Raw genomic sequence first — 24,388 nt, forward strand, 5'->3', positions numbered from 1 at the left:
TTGAGGTCGGGTGTTAAGAACAGTGTTCTAGTGTATTTCAAAATGGTTCCTTTTCCCCTTTGCTGCAAGAAGCAGGGGGGAATTTTTCTCTCATGTTTACTATGAGAACCTGGTTGAAGTCCTAGAGGAAAAGTTCACAAATTTGTGGGACCTTTGTATAACTGGGTTTTCCTGGAATTTTTAACTCTCAGACTTGTCCACAATGAGGCTCCAGCAATTCTTCAGTTATTCTCCAGGATATCCTTCCTGCACAGTGGTTCCCAAGTCAGTTTCCACTTGTGGGCTCTAGTAAGCCACGACTCCCTATACTCACCTGTCTGTGTCTTCAGTCTTGGGGGCAGTGACTTACTCTGTGTCCTCACCTAGTTTATGGATCCTAGAAGAATTGTTGATTTTTTTAGTCTGCTTGGCTTTTTACTTGTTGTTAGGATGGAGTGGGGTTTCTAAGCTCCTTACCTGTGGAAATGGAAACTGGAAATCTTTGTATACTTTTTATATTGTTGACTTGACAAGATATTAGGGATTTTTTTTAATGTTCATAAAAGATATTGGTCTGTTGTTTCCTTATGATATCTTTGGATTTAGTATCAGTTTTTTGCCTCTTCAGTTTTCTGGAAGAATTTGGGTAGAGTGGTTTGATTTATTCTTTAAATGTTTAATGGAATTCACTAGTGAAGCCATCTATGCTTGCGAAGGTTTGTAACTACAAATTCAGTGTCTTGAATAGATACAGGGCTATTCATCCTATATATTTCTTATTGAATGATTTCTGGTAGTTTGGATTTTTCATGGAGCATGTCCATTTTATCTAAGCTGTTGAATTATTGAATAAAATTGCTCATAGTTTTCTCTCATAATCATTTGATGCTTGTAAGATCTGTAATAATGTCTTCTCATTTCCTACACTGATGATTTGTGTGTTCACTCTCTTGCTGTTTTTTATCCTGATCAGTCTGACTATATAGGTTTCTAAATTGTAATGTTCTTCTAAAACTAGCTTCACGGACTTCCTTGTTTACTGTTTTTTACCTCATTGATTTATCTTTATTCTGCCTATTTGGGCTACAGTTTGCTCATTTAATAACTTAAGGTGGAAGCTCTGATCAGTGATTTGATATATTTATTCTTATTTAATATAGCCATTTAATGCTATAGGTTTCCTTTAAACACTGCTTTAGGTGCATTCCAAAAATGTGATATGTTATTTTCTTTCTCTTTAATTTATTCTTTGATGTCTTCTGCCTGTGGGTTAATTAGACTATGCTATTTAGTTTCCAGAGAAATTTTTCTGTTATTGATCAGTATTTAATTCCATTGTGGATCGAGAATCCATGTATGATTTGAATAATTTTATATTTATTGAGATTTGAGATTTGTTTTATGGCCCAGAATATAGTCTGTTTTGGTTAAGTGTTCTCTGCTTTTGAAAATAGTTTTTACTGTGCTTTCATTAGATGGAGTATTTCCTAAATGTCAGACACAGTTGATTGATAATGTTGTTCAAGTTTTCTGTATATTTATTGGGTTTTTTTCATTCTATTTCAGTTAATGAAAGAACATAAATGTGGATTTGTTTGTTACTCCTTTTAGTTTTATTAATTCTTTCCTTGATGCATTTTGAAGTTCTCTTTTAGATGCAGAAATATTTAGGATTGTATGTTGTATGTTTCCTCCCTAAATATCCCATATTTCCATGTATCGATATGTCCCCTTTTATTATGAAATGGCCCTCTTTATCCCTGGTAAAATTCTTTACTCTGAAGTCTACTTTGTCTGATAACTGCTGTAGCATGGTATGTGTGTATTTAGTTTTTAGTATTTAGTATTTATCTTTAACTTAACTACAGTCTACCTTTGTGTGATATTCACTTTATTTCTAATTTAAGTGTACAGTAGTATAGTTGAATGTCTCCTCTTCCAGCCTATTTGTTTTTTTAAAAAATTAATTAATTTTTTTTATTATTTATTTTTTGGCTGCATTGGGCCTTCATTGCTGCACGGGCTTTCTCTAGTTGCAGTGAGCAGGGGCTACTCTTTGTTGCGGTGCATGGGCTTCTCACTGCAGTGGCTTCTCTTGTTGCAGAGCACAGGCTCTAGGCTCATGGCCTCTAGAGCACAGCCTTAGTAGTTGTGGCCCATGGGCTTAGTTGCTCCGCGGCATGTGGGATCTTCCCGGACCAGGGCTTGAACCCGTGTCCCCTGCATTGGCAGGCGGATTCTTAACCACTGTGCCACCAGGGAAGTCCTTCCAGCCTATTTGTAATTGTCACACATTTTACTTCCATCTTTGTTATAACCACCAGAATACATTGCTATTATTTTTGGTTTAAAAAAATAATAATCTTTTAAAGTAACCTTTTTGATGTAAGAAAAAATACACACTACTTCTTTTGTTCATTTCTGTTGTTTAGATCCACATTTCTGCTAGTGTAACTTTCCTTCTTGAAAGATAGTTTAGATTTGTTAGTTTTGGATTCTTTTTTCTATGCCTAAAAATGTCTTCACTTTGCCTTAATTTTTGAAAGATATTTTTGCTGAGTATAAACTTCTGTGCTTACAGGTTTTTTTTTCATTCAGTAATGACGTTTGGCTTGCAGTATTTCTTACTAGAAGTCGATACCTTTCTTTGTTCCTCTTTATATAATGTGCCTTTATTATTTTGCCTGCTTTTAAGATTTTTCTGTTTATCATTGTTTTTCAGCAGTTTATGATGTGACTTGGTGTGTAGTTTTCATTATGTTTGTATCACTAGGGCTTTCTTGAGTTTCTTGGATCTGTGAGTTTATAGTTTTCATTAAATCAGGAACATTTTGGCAATTATTTCCTCAAAAGGACTTTCCTGTTTCCTGTCTCCTTCAGGAGCCCCAATTTCACATATATTAGGCTGTTTGAAATTGTGTCACAACACTAATCCTCTGTTATTTTTTTTTTAGTTTTTTTATCTCTTTAATTTTGGATCATTTCTTTTGCAATGTCTTCAAGTTCATTAGTCTTTTTTGCAGTGTCTTATCAAGTACTTTTTGGTTCAGAGATCTTATTTTTCATCTTCATAAGTTTGATATAGATTTATTTATTTATTTATTTATTTATTTATTTATTTATTTATGGCTGTGTTGGGTCTTAGTTTCTGTGCGAGGGCTTTCTCTAGTTGTGGCAAGTGGGGGCCACTCTTCATCGCGGTGCGCGGGCCTCTCACTGTAGTGGCCTCTCTTGTTGCAGAGCACAGGCTCCAGACGCGCAGGCTCAGTAATTATGGCTCACGGGCCCAGTTGCTCCACGGCATGTGGGATCCTCCCAGACCAGGGCTCGAACCCGTGTCCCCTGCATTGGCAGGCAGACTCTCAACCACTGCGCCACCAGGGAAGCCCTAGATCTTTTAAATTATCTTCCATATCTTTTCTTGACATGCTGTGTTCTCTATTTGAGCAAATGAAGTATAATTACAATAACATTAGAATACCATTATTTATAACTGAATTAAGTCATCTGTGTAATTTCAGGTTGGTTTTGATTTATTGACTTTTCTCCTCATTGTAGGTTGTTTTTTCCATACTGGCATGCGTACCAATTTTTTTTATTAGCTGTTAGATATTGTAAATTTTACCTTGATGGGTGCTGGATGTGTTGTATTTTTAAAAAACATTCTTAGGCCCTATTCTTAGACACAGGTGAGTTATTTGAAGAGAATTTGATCTTTTCAGTGTTTGCTTTTAGGCTTTGTTAAGTGAGACTGGAGTGGTTTTAGCCTTATGGCTTATTCCCCCCGCCCTGCCAATACTGTGTAATAGTAATAGCCTTATAACTCTGCTCAAGGCCTCATGGATTATAAAGTTCTTCCACTCTGGCTGGTAACACCACCCTCCCCACTCTCCCCACCCCCACCCCACAGAGTAATTTAATCAAATGCATGTACTGATCAGTGCTCTGCTGAAGACACAAATTGAAGCTTCTGCAGATATCCGGAGCTCACTCTTGGTGTAGCTTTCTCCTCTCCTTGTTTCTGCCCTATGAACTTTAGCTGCCTTCACTTCCCTGAACTCTCAACTCTGTCCCAGCTCTGTCTCCTCAATTCAGTAGACTGCTGTCCTCTGTCTGGATTCTCCTCCCTGCACTGGAAACTCTTTCCCAGGCAGAAAGATTGGGCCAATCATAGAGTTCACACTGTTTCATCTCTCTCAGAAACTAGTGTCCTACATTGCCTATTGTTTTCTGAAAAACCATTGTTTCATTAATTTTTTCCCTTGGATTAAGGCAGTAGGGTAAGTCTGGTCACTGTTACTCTATCTCGGCTTGAGTTTATGGTACTTATCCCAAACTTTATTTATTGATCAGATTTTATTTTCAGCTGTTTTTGTTTTGTTCCATGATAATTACTGTTTTTTTAAGCATGTTTTTCCCCTTCTCGTTTCTTCTCAGCCTTGCAATCCTCCTTTTCAACTTGTTCTATTCTTTTCATTTTGAGCTCTCCTTTTTGCTTCAGATATACCAATTTTAGGCAATTTCCTCTTCTTACTGAGTTATGTTTTATTTCAGATTGGATTTTTCAAATGCCTTTTTTTTTGTCTGAGGGGGCATGTTTGCTTATTTTTATGTTTTGCTAAAGTGTGTTTGCATTATTTCCACGACATTTATTTTTATCTTACTGAAGTTTAGTGTAAGTGGTTCTTATCCTACCTTATATTGGTTACTATAGTGTGTCTGGCTTCTACAATACTCCCTTCCTGTGGTATCTGATGGTCTGGTGGAGCTCAGCCTAGATTATGTTCAATTCTTTTGAGGATACTTTTCATTTTGCCTTTCTGAGATATTGTTAAGTTCCATTACTAGTATTCGCTTCTCCTGCTGAGGGAGATATTCTATTCCCCTAGGATATACTACTAGTTTAGTGTGGAGTTCTGTTAGACAATGCTAGCTAGCCCCACTTGTTCACTTATCCTGTTTCAGCTGATTCTAATAGAAAATTTTACTGTTATCAGTACCACCAAGTCAGAAGAGGGAAAAGATAAGGATACCAATTCACTTCTTTTCCTCCTCTGGCGTATCTGAGAAATATCAGACTTTTGTGAATTCACCAGCATGATTTCTGGGGTTAAAAGGCAGGAGTTGGAGATCAGCTTGTAATTATGAATATTCCATTCCTTTTCTCAGCTAAACTTTGGTTGCTGCTGCTGGGTTTTTTTCCCCTTTTGTTTTAACTGAGTTTACTCATTTTGCTTGATATAAAGGGCAAGCTTTACTTTGCTTCAGTTTTACCCAGAAGTTACTAAATTTTATAGTTTATAGATAATGTATGTGAACCAAATTTCTTGGTAATTACTTTAACTTCAATCCTTTCTTTTTTGAGTAGATAGAATGTAAATTTTCACTGTATCATTTTAAACTATACTGATTTTTAATGTTCTTTTTCCAGATACCATGTTTGTGTGGCAGTGCCCCATGTTTGCTGTGCCGATGCTGTCCTAGTGGAAACAACTCCACTGTAACTAGGTTGATCTATGCACTTTTTTTGCTTGTTGGAGTGTGTGTAGCTTGTGTAATGTTGATACCTGGAATGGAAGAACAACTAAATAAGGTTAGTTTTCTTTTTTTTTTAAATGATTAACTGAACCTTTAGTATGTATATGCATAAAACTGCTTCTTGTGTATTGGAAACAGAATACTGTAAAAAGGAAGAATACTTAATCCCAGCTTTAGTAGTTCATGATCATTTAGGAAAGACAAACAGTGAAAGGCAGTTTATTAAAATTCTTTGATGATAGGGCAGAAAATGTGTTGTGTTAATATGAGGAAATCGGTAATTCTAACCAGGGAAATGTCGGAATCACTGTGGGTCTCATGGAAAAAGGGACATTGTAAGAATCAGTAAATTTTTGTATGCAGAAATTGAAAAATAGGAAGCAGAATGAGGATAAAAGCTTTTTGAGCTAAGTGTGTACGCCTTAGGAAGATTGATCTGAGAATTAGGATAGAAGGCAGCAGTTAAGTATGGCGGCTGTTGGAATGGTGTAATCAAGAAAGGCATAGAGGGCCTGAAATAATTCTCTGAATGTAGAATTGACTGAATCTGGATTTAAATATTGGCAGTGATAGAATAATAAATAATAACCAGGTTCTGATCCTAGATAACTGAGAGGAAACTGTTGCTGTTAACTCAGGAAAAACAAGAAAGAAAAGGTGTTTTATTAAACTTTTTTTTTCCCCCAGGGAGTCAGGTTGTGCAAAAAGATGGGGAAAATATAATCTAGTATATAATATTGTTGGCTTGTGGGTACTGCACTACATTGTGTGTGTGTGTGTCCAGCAGGAAGTAAAAAATTTGGGTGTGTAACTCATAAAAGAAATCAGAGATAGAGATGAAATTCAAACTATGGCAGCATATGCTGAAGAAGACCATTTGGAGTGAGGAGAGCTAGAGCTTTGACAAAAGCTCTTAAGGGAGTTGGTGGAAAAAAGGGAACCTCTGAAGGAACAGAGAAAAAAGAGAACCAAGAACCTGTTTAGTAGGCCTTAGGAACAGAGTCTTAAGAATGACAGCATAATGTCTGTGTGAAAAAAGTAAAGGAGTGTGAGGATTAAGAAGTAGCCTTGGGATTTGACAGCCAGTATATGTCTAGTGTCTTGAAAAAGCATTTATAGAGTGCTGGCCTAGAAGGATTGGGAGGGAGGGTTAGATGGCTATGAGGAAATGTATCCAATGAGAATAGACTGCTGATTTAAGGAGTTTTGTAATGCAGATAGTAAGTCTTAGAGGGAGGCTGAATTAAAGAAGTTTTTAGGCTGGGGAGATTTAATTATTTGTATTTTGAGAATAGTCATAAGGGATCTAACCTGTGAGAGAGAATGTGATCAAGAGAAGGCATATAGAAGTTACTTTTCCTCCAAGGAAAAATGAATGATAATAGAAAATTTGAGTTTGAGAGAGTGTTCATGTCAGATAACCTCCATTTTAAACCACAGTTGTCTGCTTAGGGTTGACTTTGGGGTAAGGAAAAATAGTGTAAGTTTGGGAAATGAGCTTATTACAGTTTGAAAGTAGCATTGCACATGGCATATGTAGATGCTCAGTTAATGTTACTCAAGTCCTTGGTATAAGCAGAAGACGTTCATATGGTTTTTGTCATGGATCCAGTTGACTGTTGTTATGAATGGTTTAGTTGATAGATGATAGTTTGTAACCCCCAATATTTCTGCTTCTCTGCTTTCTGAAGGTCATCAGAGAATTGCATTTCCTAGAGTGCTTGTGATATGTAGGGTCATGTCTCTAGTACTGGTCAGTGAGTTATGAGTAGAAGTGATAAACATCACCCTCTACTTGCTAATGCAGATTCTCCTTTCTTTTCTCTCACAACCTGTATATCATTTGAGATGGTGGCTTCTCTGGCAGCCTGGATTCTTTTAGTTGACTACTTAGAACCAACCATGTACATGTACGTGAGCAAGAAATACATCTTTGCTGTTTAAGCCACCTATATTTGGAGGTTGTTACTGTAGCAACTTAACCTAATATAGGTGATTGAATTAAAACTTAATGATGGGAATTAGCCAGGTGGTGTGCTGCTCTCATTTAAGGGCATGGGATAATTAAGGGTGCTAGTGAGTACATGTTGCAAGTGAGTATGGGTAAGTACATATTGCCATAATTGTTAAACTAAGTTGGGAAAGTAGGGTTCAAGTGAGACCAAGAAAGAGCTTATAGATTGTACAGGAACTAGCAAAAAGGAAGTAGCACCTGCCTTAACTTAAATATAATTTTAGGTTCTTGATTTTAAAGGCACACATTAACAGTTGTATGTTGGCATATTGGTTTACTTTAACGTTTCTGGAGGCAGTAATTCACTCTGATATATGTGAATAGTGTATCTACTCCCATTTGTTTCACTTAAAAATATTTTAAAAATACTTTCTTGTACTCTGATTCCAGTGTGATTTTCTGAAATGGTCATCAGTCTTTTTTAAGATTTCAAGTTAAAAAATAAAAATACAGCCAGCCATTTTGCTGTTAATCCAAATCCATCCATTATCAGAAATAACACTTGTAGAATGAGGGACCTAAACTCAAAATGCCATCATTGTTTTCTTTAGTATTTAGAAACTGATTTAGTTACTCTGTGATTCTTTACACTTTTATTGATTGTATTTTTCTCTTATACATGTGATTAGTATATCCCAGTGGAATGCAAGTTTTAAAAAAAACTTAGAATTAAGTCTGCAAGTTAAAATAAGCATCCACTTTAGGATTGACATTTGTAGCTTATCCGGTGCTCACATAAAGTAAAACAAGAGTTACACTTCTGTCTTATGAAAATGTGTAGACTTACCTTGATTACATTTCAGCATAAACTGTAAAGTGAACTTCAATTTTCTAAACCTTAAACTATTTGATTACACAGAATTTTCATTTTTTCTTGAAAAAATTCTGGATCACAAATTCTTGTTTTGTTTTCAGATTCCTGGATTTTGTGAGAATGAGAAAGGAGTGGTCCCTTGTAATATTCTGGTTGGCTATAAAGCTGTATACCGTTTGTGCTTTGGCTTGGCTATGTTCTACCTTCTCCTATCTCTGTTAATGATCAAAGTGAAGAGCAGCAGTGATCCTAGAGCTGCAGTACACAATGGGTAAGGTTTTTAATAAACTTCAATATAAAGTCTGGATAGTCTCTTCTCAGTAATTTTGAGTCTGTCTAAAGAAAGTTTAAAGTGAAATAAACTTGAACAATCTGCAGAATTATTTTATTCATGAATGACAAGGTAAGAAAATCCTCTTGTCTCTACTAGAGAATGTGTTGGAATTTGGAAATATAAATATTAAGTAGTAGCCTTGGGTCATTTATTGGTATAGTCTCTGCATAATGTTTAATAAAGTTGACCCTTGTGAACAACGCAGGTTTGAACTGTGCAGGTCCACTTATACGCAGATTTTTTTCAACAGTAAATACTACAGTGTACTACACAATCCATGTTGATCTCTAGTTGGTTGAATTCACAGATGAGGAACCTCGGATACAGAGGGCCGACTATAAGTTATACATGGATTTTCAACCATGCAGAGAGTTGGCACCCCTAACTCCAGCATTGTTCAAGGGTCAACTGTATTTTCATCCTAAAAAGGAAGATTTATCATATCTGTGACTAATAATGAGGAGCTTATTCCTCCTTCTCCTCTTAGCTTTTTGTAGGCCAATCTCACTACATAAAACTGAACTCAGTTCCTAAGATGTACAGTGAAACCAAAATGAAAAACTTTATTCCTTTGAAACAAGGTGATTGATTGATTTTCTAAATGGTTATACTGAACAACCTAGAAACTTCAGGGTCCCTTTTATCAGTCTCCCTTAATATAGAGCACTACTTCTCACACTCAATTTTGAATGTTTTGAATTTTATCACTGTTTTTTCCCCCCCATAAATTAAAAAAATTTTTTGGAATATCTGTTATCGCTTATCTATTAACATGCTACCAAAGACAGGAAGAATGAACAAGTGAAATATAAATATTAATGAAAAAAGATGTGCTGTGCCAGGTTGATTTTATTTTGTTTATTTTGTTCCCTTAGTCATTGGTTGTTTTAATTTTTTAATTTTAATTTTTTTTGCACTCTTAAAACATCTTTACTAAATGTGTTTTTAAACACTTCTCAAAGTGCATTACAGGATGGCTATCACAGTCATTTCATGAGATAACATTCTTCTCAAAGCATGCACTAAGCACTCATGTCACTGTTAATGTTTTTTTTTAAATTGAGATATAATTGATATATAACATCGTGTTAGGTTTAAAGTGTACAAAGTGCTAATTTCATACTTTTATATATTACAATATGATTACCATCATAGTATTAGCTAACACCTCTATCACATCACGTAATTATTATTTGTTAGTTGTGACGAGAACAGTTAAGATCTAGTCTCTTAGAAGCTTTAAAGTATATTTTTCTTTTTCAGATTCCACATATTGGTAATATCATAAATCTTTGTTTTTCTTTGTCTGGCTTATCTCACTTAGCATAATGCCCTCAAGGTCCACCCATGTTGTTGCAAATGACAGGATTTCCTTCTTTCTCATGGCTGAATAATATTCCATTGTGTATATATACTACAGTTTCTTTATTCATCTGTTGACAGATACTTAAGGTTGTTTTTATATCTTGCCAATTATGAATAATTCTGCAATAAACATGGATGTGCAGATATCGTTTCAGTACCCTATTTTCACTTTCTTTGGATATATATGTAGAAGTGGGATTGCTGGATTGTATGGTAGTTCCACTTTTATTTTTTTTGAGGAACCTTCATACTGTTTTCCATAATGGCTGAACTAGTGTACATTCCCACTAACAGTGCATAAGGGTTCCCATTTCACCACATTCTTACCAACACTTGTTATTTCTTGTCATCATGATAGCCATTCTAATAGGTCTGAGGTGGTGATATCTCATAATGGTTTTGATTTACATTTCTCTGATGATTAGTGATGTTGAGCACCTTTTCATATGCCTGTTGGCCATTTGTATGCCTTCTTTGGAAAAATATTTAGTTCCTCTGTCCATTTTTTAATTGGATTGTTTGTTTTTTAATGAGTTGTATGAGTTCTTTATATATATTTGATATTAACCATTTTTTGATACATGGTTTGCAAATATTTTCTCCTATTCTGTAGGTTGTCTTTTCATTTTGTTGATTGTTCCTTTTGCTTTGCAGAAGCTTGTTAGTTTGATATAGTCCCACTTGTTTGATTTTACTTTTGTTGCTTGTACTTTTGCTGTCTCATCCAAAAACTCATTGCCAAGACTAATGTTGTGGAGTTTCTTCCTTACTTTCTTCTTCCCAGTATCAGCATCTTTCTAGTATTGATATCTTTTATGGTATCAGGTCTTAAATGTTTAAGTCTTTAATCCATTTTGAGTTAATTTTGTGAGTCGTGTAATAAAGGAGTCCATTTTCATTTTTCTGTGGTTACCCAGTTTTCCAAAGACTGTTGAAGAGACTCCTTTCCCCATTGAGTGTTCTTGACTCCCTTGTCAAATATTTGTTGATCCAAAATGGAAGGGTTTATTACTAAGCTCTCTCTATTCTATTCCATTGGTCTATGTGTCTTCTTTTATGGTACTACTGTTTTAATTACTGTAGCTTTGTAGTATAGTTTGAAATCAGTAAGTGTCATATTTCCAGCTTTGTCCTTCTCATGACTGATTTGGCTATTTGGGGTCTTTTGTAGTTACATAACAAATTTTAGGATTGTTTTTTCTATTTTTTTGTAAGTGGCATTGAAATTTTTATAGGGAGTACTTTGAATCTATAGGTGGCTTTGGGTAGTATGGACATTTTAACTATTCTTCAGATTCACAAACACAAGTTATCTTTCCATTTGTTTGTGTCTTTTTCAGTTTTTTTTAAAAATTCATCCAGCCACTGTGCCTTTTGGTTGGTGAATTCATTACATTTACATTTAGCGTAATTATTGATATGAAGGACTTACTGATGTCATCTTATTCATTGCTGTCTGGCTGTTTCATATTTCCATAATTTCTTTTTTCTTTGTTAACGCCTATGTAAATTGGTGATTTTCTTTGTAAATTGGTGGTATGGTCTGCTTCCCTATTTTCTGTAAATCTAGTTTAGGTTTTTGCTTTGTGGTTACCATGAGGCTTACATAAAACATCTTATAGATAAAACAGCCCATTTTAAGCTGATAGCAACTTCAGTTGCATACAAAAGACCTACCCATTTTACCCATTTACTCCTCTTATTTTTTTGATATCACAATTTATCTCTTTTTATATTGTATATTTATTAACCAATTATAATAGCTATTGTTTTTTAATACTCTCTTTAATCTTTATACTACAGTTACATAGTTAACACACCATCCTATTAAAGAATTAGATTCTTCTAAATCTGTGTATTTCCATTTACCAGTGTGTTGTATACTTTTGTATGTTTTCGTGTCACTAATTTAGTGTCTTTTCGTTTCAGCTTGAAGAATTCCTTTCACCATTTTTTACAAGACAAGTTTAGTGGTGGTGAATTCTTTGGATTTTGACTGGGAAAATCTTTATTTCTCCTTCGTATCTGAAGGATAACTTTGCTGGACAGAGCAATCTTGGCTGGCATGTTTTTCCTTTCAACACTTTGAGTATGTCTCTTAAAGTCATTCTACTCTCTCTTGGCCTATACGGTTTTCTACTGAGAAATCCACTGAGAGCCTGATGGAAATGACTTTGTAGATTACAATCTTTTTTTCATCTGGCTGCTTTTAGGATTCTCTCATGTTCTTTGATTTTTGACAGTTTTCATTATATAATATGGCTTAAAAGGTTTGTTTGCATTGAGCTGATAGTGTGATCTATTAGCTTTGTGAACTTGGATGTCCAGATTTAGGAAGTTCTCAGCTATTATTTCTTTAAATAAACTTTCTGCCCCCTTCTTCCTCTCTTCTCCTTCTGGAACCCAATCATTCTAATATTTGAATTCCATAGATTACTGAGGCTTTCTTCCCTCTTTTTCATTTTTTTCTCTGTTCACCCCTGATTGGGTTATATCAAAATTCCTGTCTGCTTTTTCTGTCTTCCATTTGATCTGCCCTTCTGCAGATCTCTATTGTATTTTTTTCATGTCTTTTGTTGAATTCTTCAGCTCCAGAGTATGTTTGGTTCTTTTTTATGATTTCTGTCTCTTTGTTAAATTTCTCATTTTATTCATATATTTTTTTCCTGGTTTTTGTTGAATTATCTTTGTGTTTTCTTATAGCTCATTGAGTTTTCTCAAAACAGCTGTTTTGAATTCTTTATCTGCTAGACTGCAAGATTTTATGCCTTTGTGCTCAATTATTGCAGGATTATTGTTTTCTTTTGGTGGTGAAATGTTTTCTTGATTCTTCATGTTCCTTGTAGTTTTGCATTGCTGCTTCCACATTTGAAGTAGCAGATGCCTCAAATCTCTACCAGTTGTCTTCAGGTAAGTTTATTGATCCTGTTATATCTAGGGTTCTCTCTGACTCTGAACACCTGCTTCTCACTTCTTGCTCCTTTCTGTGGCAGAATTCTTAAGCTTTTATGTCTTCTCTGGTTCTTTCAACTCATCTGGCTAGCTAGTGGAAATCTGTTTTCCAGGCATTTATTGTGTGTTTTCAAAACTATTCATTTGTACAGTGTACCTTATTTACACTTTTCATGTACACCAATTATAATAGCTATTGGTGTAATGTAAAATAAAACTGTGAAATGAAACTAATATTCTCATTTTATCATAATGAATTAAAACTGTCCTAAAATAGTTTACATGATATTCTTCACTTCTCGTTTTCAGGATATCCTCAGAAAGAATAGAATAGTCACATAAAGTGTAGCTATTCTTTAAGAATAGCTCTTCAAAGATTTCATATGTGAAATTACTTGTTGAATTAATATTTATTAATAAAAAATTATTTCTTTTTGTTTTAGATTCTGGTTCTTTAAATTTGCTGCAGCAGTTGCAATTATTATTGGGGCCTTCTTCATTCCAGAAGGAACTTTTACAACTGGTAAGAAATCTTTTTTTTTTTCTTTGTGTGATGTTGATATTTTATAAGGAAATTGAAATAATTGTTGCCTGGAACTGTAACTATTTGTTTTGTTTTTTCCTTTTCCTCCCCCCGCCCCCGGTTGGCAAAATCAAGGCATTTATGTAAAATTTTATTTTTCCTTTTGTGTATTGATTGTGAAAATGAAATAATGAAAAGTGAACCAGTCACTCATTTGTGGTTTTTTGCTTTTTTTTTTCTTTCAGTGTGGTTTTACGTAGGCATGGCAGGTGCCTTTTGCTTCATTCTCATACAGCTAGTCTTACTCATTGATTTTGCCCATTCGTGGAATGAATCATGGGTTGAAAAAATGGAAGAAGGGAACTCAAGATGTTGGTACGCAGGTAAGCTTTTTGTCTTACAGAACATCTTCAAGATAGTTGAACTTTGAAAGTGAGAACAGATATGTAGACTATGGGAAAATCATGATTTTTATGGTATAATTTTCTGTGAGGAGGTTTTTAGCTTAAGTTTGTGAGTGGCATCTTATCACATTATATCAGCAACTTTACTTGTAGAGAGAGTTTTTGGCATGTCAACTAGGAACATACCCAAGAACCAGGAAATAATCCAGAAGACCATGAATGGCTAAAATAGAAGTTCCAAAGCCTACTGCTGAATGCATGTATATTTTATAGCCTAATTTCCTGGGAAGCCTACAGAAGGTTAAAAGTAAAATATTAAAGGGACAAGGACTGCTAGGAATAGATGAACAAACAGTGGTACAATTCTTAAACATCAGCAAGCAGGAAAAATAAAAAAGCAACTCTGAAACATTTTGCCTAAGTGCAAAGAATGCCCTTATGTGTAACTAACACCTAAGGGAATTTTTACAGTAGTGTATTTAATGTTTATTTATAATGATGAGCTTGAGTCCTGTGGTTATACTCTAAAACAGGGATCAAAATTCAGATGCTTACAACAGGTAACAAAAATGAGGGAGGAGAACCAGGTTTAAGTGCATTTTCAATCCTTTTGCTAATAGAAGGGACTGTGATGAATTGGAGAATGTAAAGGCCTTTATCTAAAATGCATATAGCTACTGCTCGGTTCCATCTAGTAGTTGCCTTGTGGAAATGTGAACCCAGTGTTGCTTAATTTTTCTGATTTTTCCAAAAGAAGCCATAAATCTGGATTTTTATGTGAAATGATCTGAGTTTCAGCTAAAAAAAAAGAACAATTTTTTTTTAAAAATCAGAATGAAAGCTAAATCCAGCATGTCTGCTAGCTTCATATTTTCTCTCATACAACTAGTTTGTGGTATTTGATCTCAGTGGTTAAAATAAAGGGTTTGGTATTCAAAGAAATGAGCTTTGGTCATTTGGAAAATTTACTTATATAGAATATCTCATTTTTTAATGTTAAATCTAGTGTAAGAGTTTCTGCTTTGTTCCCTACTATATCCCTAGGGCCTTTGTAGGTACTCAGTAAATATCTGTTTGATGGATCCCCTGTCAGTGAGGCACATCGACATAAATACATGTATATTAAGCATACATTAGCACAGAAACTAAAACGTGTGTGTGTGCTAGAAGAAGCTTAGGTTGTCTTACTAAATAATAATGACTTACTCTTGAATAATTTTTTTTTTTTTTTAAGATTTTAGTTGATGAGGAAAAGCATTGTTTTGCAGGCTTAGCATTAACAAAATAATTTTCTTAATGCCCTTGTTTACAACTGAATGATTATCATTCTTTAAAAACCTTAATATTCTCCTCCTAGTTATTTTTCTGTATTTTGAAAATAATGGCTAATACATCTGAATGTGTTTTGGAAACTCTATGTAAATATTACTATAAATGAAGATCATATTAGTATGTTATTGTCCTTGAAAACACATCATCATAATGAGCTATATGTTAAGACTATAAAATTCTTAATGTGATAAAGCTCAGAATATCTTTACCTACTTATATAGCCTGTGTAATGCTGACACAATGTTAGTTGCTTAAAGTAATATTTTTGAATAAGATTGCTTGTAAAATGAGCTGTATGCCTAATTCCTAATATTAGTGATAAAATCTAATTGTCCAATGTATTTCTTTCACAGCTTTGTTATCAGCTACAGCTCTGAATTATCTGCTGTCTTTAGTTGCTATCGTCCTATTTTTTGTTTACTATACTCATCCAGCCAGTTGTGCAGAAAATAAAGCGTTCATCAGTGTCAACATGCTCCTCTGCCTTGGTGCTTCTGTAATGTCTATACTGCCAAAGATCCAAGTAAGCTTGGATTAGTTCATTAATTTTTATGAAGCTTCTATTTTTTAAGTTTTTCTAAATCTTGAATGATAACAATATTTTTCTGTTTTGCTTGTTTTTTTGTAGGAATCACAACCAAGATCTGGTTTGTTACAGTCTTCAGTAATTACAGTCTACACAATGTATTTGACATGGTCTGCTATGACTAATGAACCAGGTATGTTCGTTTGCCTGGATTTGTTTCTTTTTAATGAATCCTACAGCTTTTCGTTTTTCAAAGATGGTCATTTTGTAAAATTAAGCTTACAGAGAAATGAAGAGAATGGGAATAATACTATTTTCATCTTTGATGTATTGCTATATTTTTTCACTTAGTTTCTTCTTTCACTAGCAAAACTATAAGAAATTATATGAAAATTATAAGAAATATACCTCATTTGTACAGTGCATATGATAGTATATGTAGAAAGAAATAAGAGCTGTTAAAATGTTTGTTGATTCTACTGTAAATAGTTTTTTTCACTTACTATTTTTTGTCTGTGATTACCTTAAAAGTGAATATAATTGGTCTTTGTAATCTTTTTATAGGCCAGTTTTATTGCATTCTGTGGGAGTAGAAGCCCGTATATGTCATTTGTGGTGAAACAAATTAGAAATTAATAATTACAGTCGATCCTTGAACAAGAGAGTTTTGAACTGCACAGGTCCACTTATCCATGGATTTTTTTCAAATATATGTACTGCATTACTACACGATCTGCAGATAGGAATGGCTGGATATGGAGGCCAGCCATAAAATTATATGCAGATTTTCGACTGTGTGAGGGGGTTGGTGCCCCTAATCCACTTGTTGTTCAAGAGTCAACTGTACTATTTTTTGAAAAGGAAAAAAATGGTCTCTCTTCTTCAGAATAAAGAAAAATTATAAAATATGTTTTCTGAATCTTATATTTCATTGAGTTTATAAATTTCATAGGTGCTTTATCACTAGTTGGAGAAAATGTTTTTGTTTTTTTTTTTTAGTATACTAGAGAAAGATTCCTTATATTTGTCCAGGTAAGTGTCTAGAAAAAAACTAATAGTAATTTGCTTTAGGGATTATCCTTATATGAATGGCTTAAGGATAAAAATCATTTTTCATTGATAAGGTGGCAATTGACATATCTGGCTTTGTGGGAGGAAAACATATGTGGGACACTTAAGTGAATACCAACCCCATTTAAATTCTTTATTTACGGGAGTCAAGAAGCTGAATAAGCATTAGGTCATTATGCCTTATTTGCTCATTTCCACAAACTATTTGCTAAAATTCTAGTAACTGATTTTATGTATAAACTATATAACAATGTAGTTTGACAAATTGATAATAACAATAGTCATTTTATAAAGTTTATCTCACAGTTTGTAATAGAAAAGCCAGTGCATTTTAGTTTAGAATATCTGAACTTTATTCTTGACTCTACTTGAGCTTTACTATATGCTTTAGAGAGGTCATCTAAATTTCACCAGTTTCCTGATCAACAAGAAGCTTAATGTCTCAGCTCCTGCATGAGGTTGAAAATGAAATTGTTTTCCAAGCACGTCTATAAAATTAGCACTATAAAATTTTTATAAAAAGGTGTCTATAAATAAATATGTTATCTTAAAGTATTTTTTTGTTATGTTTGTGCCTTTTTCTAACAAAATGTTTTGAATTTGCAAGAGTATAAGAGTTAAAAAGAACTACATTGTGCTCTGAAAAAATTTTTATACTATTCTAACATTTTAATTTGACCTTAATTTACATTATAGAAACAGAATGCAACCCAAGTCTACTGAGCATAATTGGATACAATACAACAAGCACTGTCCCAAAGGAGGGGCAGTCTGTACAGTGGTGGCATGCTCAAGGAATTATCGGACTAATCCTCTTTTTACTGTGTGTGTTTTATTCAAGGTAAGAAAAGTTATGGATTTTCTTTTTTAAAAAAGAAGTCCAGCTATTATTCATATATGAATCTTTAAATTCCCCTTTTTTTTCCTTCTCTCTTTCTAAACTGTCTTCCATGCAGCATCCGTACTTCAAACAATAGTCAGGTTAATAAACTGACTCTAACAAGTGATGAATCAACATTAATAGAAGATGGTGGAGCCAGAAGTGACGGATCACTGGAGGACAGAGATGATGTTCACCGAGCTATAGATAATGAAAGGGATGGTGTCACTTACAGTTACTCCTTCTTTCACTTTATGCTTTTCCTGGCTTCGCTTTATATCATGATGACCCTTACCAACTGGTACAGGTACTTATATTTCATGAAAACTTTGCATGTGGAAACTGATGGCTTTTTTGTGATTCCATTGTTAAATGTGGTATTGAGTACTTTTTAATCCTCCAATATATTTCAAAATTTACAACTAAATGAATAGTGAGATCAGTTTCAGACATGCAGGCTTTATTTCCTTGCTTCAGCAATAACAGTCATTGAAATATTTCCAAATCTTGAAGAGACTGAAATAAAGTTTCATGAAACTAACACATTGCTTAGGGAAATACATGTTGACAGTTGATCAAACACAGTGCTTGCTTTTCTTTTTAATACTAACCAGTTCCCAACATAGTACAATAAAAAGATACGTTTCTTCTGTTTTGTTCAAACTTTGTCATTAAAATCTTTGAAGATTTCAAAATTGAGGTGCGAATACATTAACATAGATGGATTCTTAGAATTCTTCAAAACTAATTTGTTTTTTTATCACTTCAAAACTAATAAATCTTTTTCTGTTAGTTGGAAGATAGCGGTTTATATTTTGTTTTTAAAAATTCTAATTTTGGGACTTCCTTGGTGGCACAGTGGTTAAGAATCCGCCTGCCAATGCAGGGGACACGGGTTCGAGCCCTGGTCCGGGAAGATCCCACATGCCGCGGAGCAACTAAGCCCGTGAGCCACAACTCCTGAGCCTGTGCCTAGAGCCCATGCTCTGCAACAAAAGAAGCCACTGCAATGAGAAGCCCGCGCACCGCAGCGAAGAGTAGCCCCCTCCTCACCGCAACTAGAGAAAGCCCACGCACACAGCAACAAACACCCAGTGCAGACAAAAATAAATAAATTAATTTAAAAAAATTACGATTTTGTCCAAAGGATTACTGAAAGATTTAAGATTCAAGTTGAACTATATGGTTAGGGCAGTTCTATTTTTAATAATTTTTAATGCATAATATCCTTAACAGTTTGTAAGAGGGCTTTGAATACCAGCAAAACATGTAGAGAAAAGATTATTCTTTGCTTTATTTCTTTGAGAGCAGCCTCTATCAGCATTTATTATTGAAAAATACATATATTTAAAAATTCCTACACTGCAGCTTCTTAAGGTATAAGAACCCAAATAGTTCTCAGTAATTCACAGCTTTGGCTGTCAGGTTAATAGTAAATGTTAAGATTAGATGAAAAATATTTTTGGTATGTTCCATCAACATAAAAGTCAGCTAACTTTGGGATGTATTTCCTTCCCAGTTTCTTGAATCTGAGAAGGTGGAAGGGGTTCCCATATACACTCTGAACAGATTATATTCTTTTTTATTTATTTATTTATTTATTTATGGCTGTGCTGGGTCTTCGTTTCTGTGCGAGGGCTTTCTCTAGTTGTGGCAAGTGGGGGCCACTCCTCATCGCGATGCGCAGACCTCTCAGTGTCTTGGCCTCTCCTGTTGCGGAGCACAGGCTCCAGACGCGCAGGCTCAGCAGTCGTGGCTCACGGGCCCAGTTGCTCCGTGGCATGTGGGATCTTCCCAGACCAGGGCTCGAACCCATGTCCCCTGCATTGGCAGGCAGATTCTCAACCACTGCGCCACCAGGGAAGCCCCAGATTATATTCTTTATACAGTTTAGAATTGCTAAGTCTTTATGTTATAATGTCTTATTTATCTAGAGGTCACACTCCCATTTCTCTATCTCGTAAATTAGTGAGCCAGAAAAACATATTCTCTGAGTATTATCTACAAGAGCTATTTCAGAGGCCTATGTCCTCTACTCCTTTAAAGGAAATTGATTTTTTTTTATCTTCACATTAGCTATCAAAGAGGTGTGGAAAAGCAAGGCAACAGATAATTAGTCCAGCAACTGTATATCTGTTATTACAAATTATTTACAAAGAATATTTCTGAAGTAATGAAGCCTGATGGCTTGATGACCGATATTCCAACCTCTCTCCCCGTTTTGTTTTCCTTAAATTTTAGGTATGAGCCTTCTCGTGAGATGAAAAGTCAGTGGACAGCTGTCTGGGTGAAAATCTCTTCTAGTTGGATTGGCATTGTGCTGTATGTTTGGACACTGGTGGCACCACTTGTTCTTACAAATCGTGATTTTGACTGAACGGAACTTCTGGCATGAAAGTCTCACTTTGATCATCACTTATTTGAAATTAACAGTATTCCCAGCTTTCGTAAAGTTGCGTATATGTGTGCTTCCCATGTAACTTCTCCAGTGTTCTGGCATGAATTAGATTTTACCGCTTGCCATTTTATTCATTATAGTCTTGACAAGCACATTGATAGGTGTTTTAGATTGAAGCAGAGTTTTGAGTATGTTGGTGGTGGTAAGTTAGGAGAAGTGGACATTGTTAGGTTTATCCTTTGCTCAGTACCTGTGAAAAGAATAAAAACAAAACTGCTTGACAGTTTGATTTTTAAATTGTTAGAACTTAAGCTGTTTTAGAAAAATACGAAAAGAAATGTATGGCTGCCTTCTGAATTATTTGATGCCTTGCCCTACAGGATACTGCAAAGAACATGGCTATCCTAAAATTGTATAAACAAGTCAGTTAAATGCCAGTTTTCTAAAAAATCTTTTCAGATTTTTCCCTTGATGTGAAGAGAAGGAACTTACACAGATATGGAGTGTTTGATTGACAACAGTGTAGCTTATGGTGGAGATTGAGACACAGAGCTTTCAAAGAAAGATTGCTGGTGGTGGGTACTAAATTGAATACCCAAGTTGGTTTGTAATGATTCCTGGGTAGGGATGGCCTTCCTTACTTACACAGTGAACTTTGTTTTGGTCATTATAAACACATGCAGATGTGTTAAAATGTGTTCAGTGGGTTCAGTGGAGTGGTTAGGAACTCTGAAGGATTTAGACAAAGGTCTTGAAAAGGATAATCATGGGTTAGAAGGAGGCTGAAAATCAGTTGGAAATTTCGTTTTGAAAATCAGAGTTGATAAACTTTTGACAGAACAGGAAGAAACTGCAAAATAGGCTTCAGTAGACAAAGTCTAATTTAGTTTTCTCATTTAAAAAATGAAGAAACTGAAGCATAGGCTTAAACACAGCTAATCAGTGGCAAAGCTGGGAAATCCCAAGTCTGTCAAAACAACTGGCATTCTTTCTGGCATTCAAAAATAATTACTATTCAAATATATGCATAATAGATTTTACACCTTGTGAGTGGTGGATAATTTATGTGATGTGAGTTGCTGGTGTCCAGCATGCCTTCTTCTACACACAGACAGGCCAGGAGAATGATGGACTGCTGTAGAGTAAACTCCTGCTTACAGTATACTATACAGTTCAAAAGATGCTTTTGTATTTGCTGCCATCCAATTGAAATATATAGGTTATTATAATCTTTCAACCTGAAAATCAAGCAGTATCAGTGTTAACTTAGGTAGAAACTCTTAGTTACTTGTCATTAGTGTCTTAATGAATCTTAAAATCTACATTTGCTTCTTTTAAGATATTTATTAATGTGAATGAAGTGTAACAATTTAATTTCCCACCTGTGTTGATATTGTGTTCATTTCAAATGGCTGTGTTCTATCTTTAAATAAATGAATTCAGAGAAAGTGTGTGGAGTATTAATTCTTTAGCAGTTCGAATTTAGGTAGTACAATATTCAGATCTACATTCTTCGTGTGTATTAAAGAACGTGACACTAAGGGTTAACCATTTTCTGTACTGAAAAACTGAATTGTTTTTAAGGTGATAATTCACCCTTTTGGTCCTCTGTAAGAAACTCCTGAGTGGATCTCAAAGGTAACTCAAGTGGTGTTCTCCTAAAGAACCTTCAGGAGGGAGACCAGTTAAGTTTGGAGAATATTTTTAATTCATTTGATTGATTGATAGATATTCTACACTTGCTGTGTCCTCCAGGCATTTTTTCCCTGAGTGGCCAACTGATGCTTCTTTCTCTAACAATTAAGATAGATAGTATTAAAAAAAAAATAATAAAATGCTCTATTCCATAACAGTGAAATACCAGGAAGAGAAATTAAAGAAACAATCCCATTTACCTTCGCATCAAAAAGAATAAAATACCTAGAAATAAACCTACCTAAGGAGGCAAAAGACCTGTACTCTGAAAACTTAAGATGCAGATGAGGGAAACCGAAGACAACACAAACAGATGGAAAGATATACCATATTCTTGGCTTGGAAGACTCAGTATTAAAATGACCATACTACCCACAGCAACCTACAGATTCAATGCAATCCCTATCAAATTGCCAATGGCATTCTTCACAGAACTGGAACAAAAAAATTTTTAACTTGTATGGAAACACAAAAAGCCCCAAATAGCCAAAACAATCTTGAAAAAGAAAACTGGAGCTGGAGGAATCACGTTCCCTGATTTCAGACTATACTACAAAGCTACAGTAATCAAAGCAGTAATGGCACTGGGACAAAAAAACACATCAATGGAACAGGATAGAAAGCCTGGAAATAAACCCACACACTTGTGGACAATCTATGACAAAGGCAAGAATATACAATGGAGAAAAGACAGTCTTCAGTAAGTGGTGCTGGGAAAACTGGACAGCTACATGTAAAAGAATGAAATTAGAACATTGTTTAATACCATATACAAAAATAAAATGGATTAAAGACCTAATGTAAGACCGGATACTATAAAACTCCTAGAGGAAAACATAGGCAAAACACTCTGACATAAATTGCAGCACTTTTTTTTTGGACCCGTCTCCTAGAATAATGGAAATAAAAGTAAATGAATGTGACCTAATTAAACTTAAAAGCTTTTGCACAGCAAAGGAAACCATAAACAAAAGACAAACTGCAGAATGGGAGAAACTATTTGCAAATGATGCTACTGACATGGGATTAATTTCCAAAATATACAAACAGCTCATACAGCTTAATATTAAAAAAAAAAACCCAATCAAAAAATGGGCAGAAGACCTAAATAGACAACTTGTCACTATTTGGCCATTGTTACACCCTTTTTAGTACTGTCCTGTTCCAGAGAGACAGACCAATAGGGTATGTGTGTGTGTGTGTGTGTACAAATTACAAAGGCTGACTGGGCTGCTTGGGTTGGTTTTGAGACTGCACAAGAGGTATTACAGCAGCTTTGGGCTCAATTTAGTAAGTCAAGGTTAGTATCAGCAGTGAAAAATCAGGTTGATGATAGCATTTACCTTTCATGTGTTGAAAGTGGCACTTCACTTCTATGATCTTTCCCAAAACTCATAATCCCAGTCTAATGGGAAGAAACATCAAGTAAACCCAAATTGAGGGGCACTACAAAATATGCCAGTATGCCTCAAAATTGTCAAGGTCTAGCTTATTTGTATTGTAGTTAAGTCTGTTTGAAACCAATTCCCTGAAATTTGACTTGCTTTATGGCCTAATATGCAACTGATTCTCAAAATATTTCATGTATGCTTGATATTTCAATTAGGCTCTAATTGTCAAATGTAGCATTTTATGTATGTTCATCATGTGTCATTTTCCCAGTCTGTGGACCTTTTCTCACACTTCAGCCTCTTTAAGTTCCTGAGTATATACCATCCCTATGAAACACACAGTGACACACCCTAAAAGAACACTTAGCTCTAAGTCACAGGCTCTCCTATGGGCCTACCTGTATCCCACTGAGGCAAAAGAAGCTTGGAGGTGGGATGAAGATGAGGGGTACCCTCTAAAGTATTCATACTATGCTATTTGTTTTCCAAACAGCACACAGACTCTGCTGTAAACACAAGTTAGGTTACTTTTAAAGGAATCAGTTTCCAGATCTTCAATTTCCATGCGTACATTTTCCTAAAGTTGATGTGCCTGAAAAGATGCCTCAGGACAAGGCATCATCCCTCTTAACAATTACTCTTTTCACATTTGACAAAGGATATATAATACCTCTTAATTCATTCTGAATCTTAATACCAAGGCACTTTGGATAAAATCGCTAAACACAGAAGTAGAGACAATTTTAAATATTGGTAAGAGAACGACACTGGTTTAAAAAATCCTGAGGTGATTTTTATTTCTTTTCTTTCAATGAAATTGAATCAGGATGATCTAATGAAATTACTAGCTAATAAATTTTAAAATACTTAGTGAATTCTGAAGGACTTCAAATAATTGAGTGACACTGCTGTAACAAAATCCCTTCTATTCTCTTTTTTGTATTATAAAAGTTTCTTAGGACTTTATAGAAACAAAAAAAATTGATGCTCTTATTATATTGATATAAACTTACCCCCAGATAATAAAACATTTGGGGGAAAAAAGATCCCTGAGATCTGTGCACCCCACAAAAAGATGTATTTCTGGTAAAATTTTACTTTGTATGTTTAACAGTTCATCAAAATTTGGACTATATTCTGTTAGTGAACACTAAAATCTCTAACAGATCAGT

General features: G+C 34.7%; 1 protein-coding gene across 1 annotated transcript in view; it reads left to right on the plus strand.

The window, feature by feature from the left end:
- The window catches only part of SERINC1 (serine incorporator 1), a 32,655-nt gene extending 11,077 nt beyond the window's left edge, over positions 1-21,578 (plus strand). The window contains exons 2-10 of the mRNA XM_082406218.1: positions 5,411-5,572; positions 8,447-8,616; positions 13,440-13,519; positions 13,765-13,902; positions 15,609-15,778; positions 15,884-15,974; positions 17,549-17,693; positions 17,809-18,039; positions 19,974-21,578. Of these exons, the coding sequence (XP_082262344.1) occupies positions 5,411-5,572; positions 8,447-8,616; positions 13,440-13,519; positions 13,765-13,902; positions 15,609-15,778; positions 15,884-15,974; positions 17,549-17,693; positions 17,809-18,039; positions 19,974-20,109 (1,323 nt within the window). The 3' untranslated portion in view covers positions 20,110-21,578. The remainder of the gene's footprint in view (positions 1-5,410; positions 5,573-8,446; positions 8,617-13,439; positions 13,520-13,764; positions 13,903-15,608; positions 15,779-15,883; positions 15,975-17,548; positions 17,694-17,808; positions 18,040-19,973) is intronic.
- The last annotated feature ends 2,810 nt before the right edge of the window (positions 21,579-24,388 follow it).

The sequence above is a fragment of the Balaenoptera borealis genome, assembly GCF_965194805.1.
Source record: "Balaenoptera borealis genome assembly, chromosome: 9".
Lineage (NCBI taxonomy): Eukaryota > Metazoa > Chordata > Mammalia > Artiodactyla > Balaenopteridae > Balaenoptera > Balaenoptera borealis.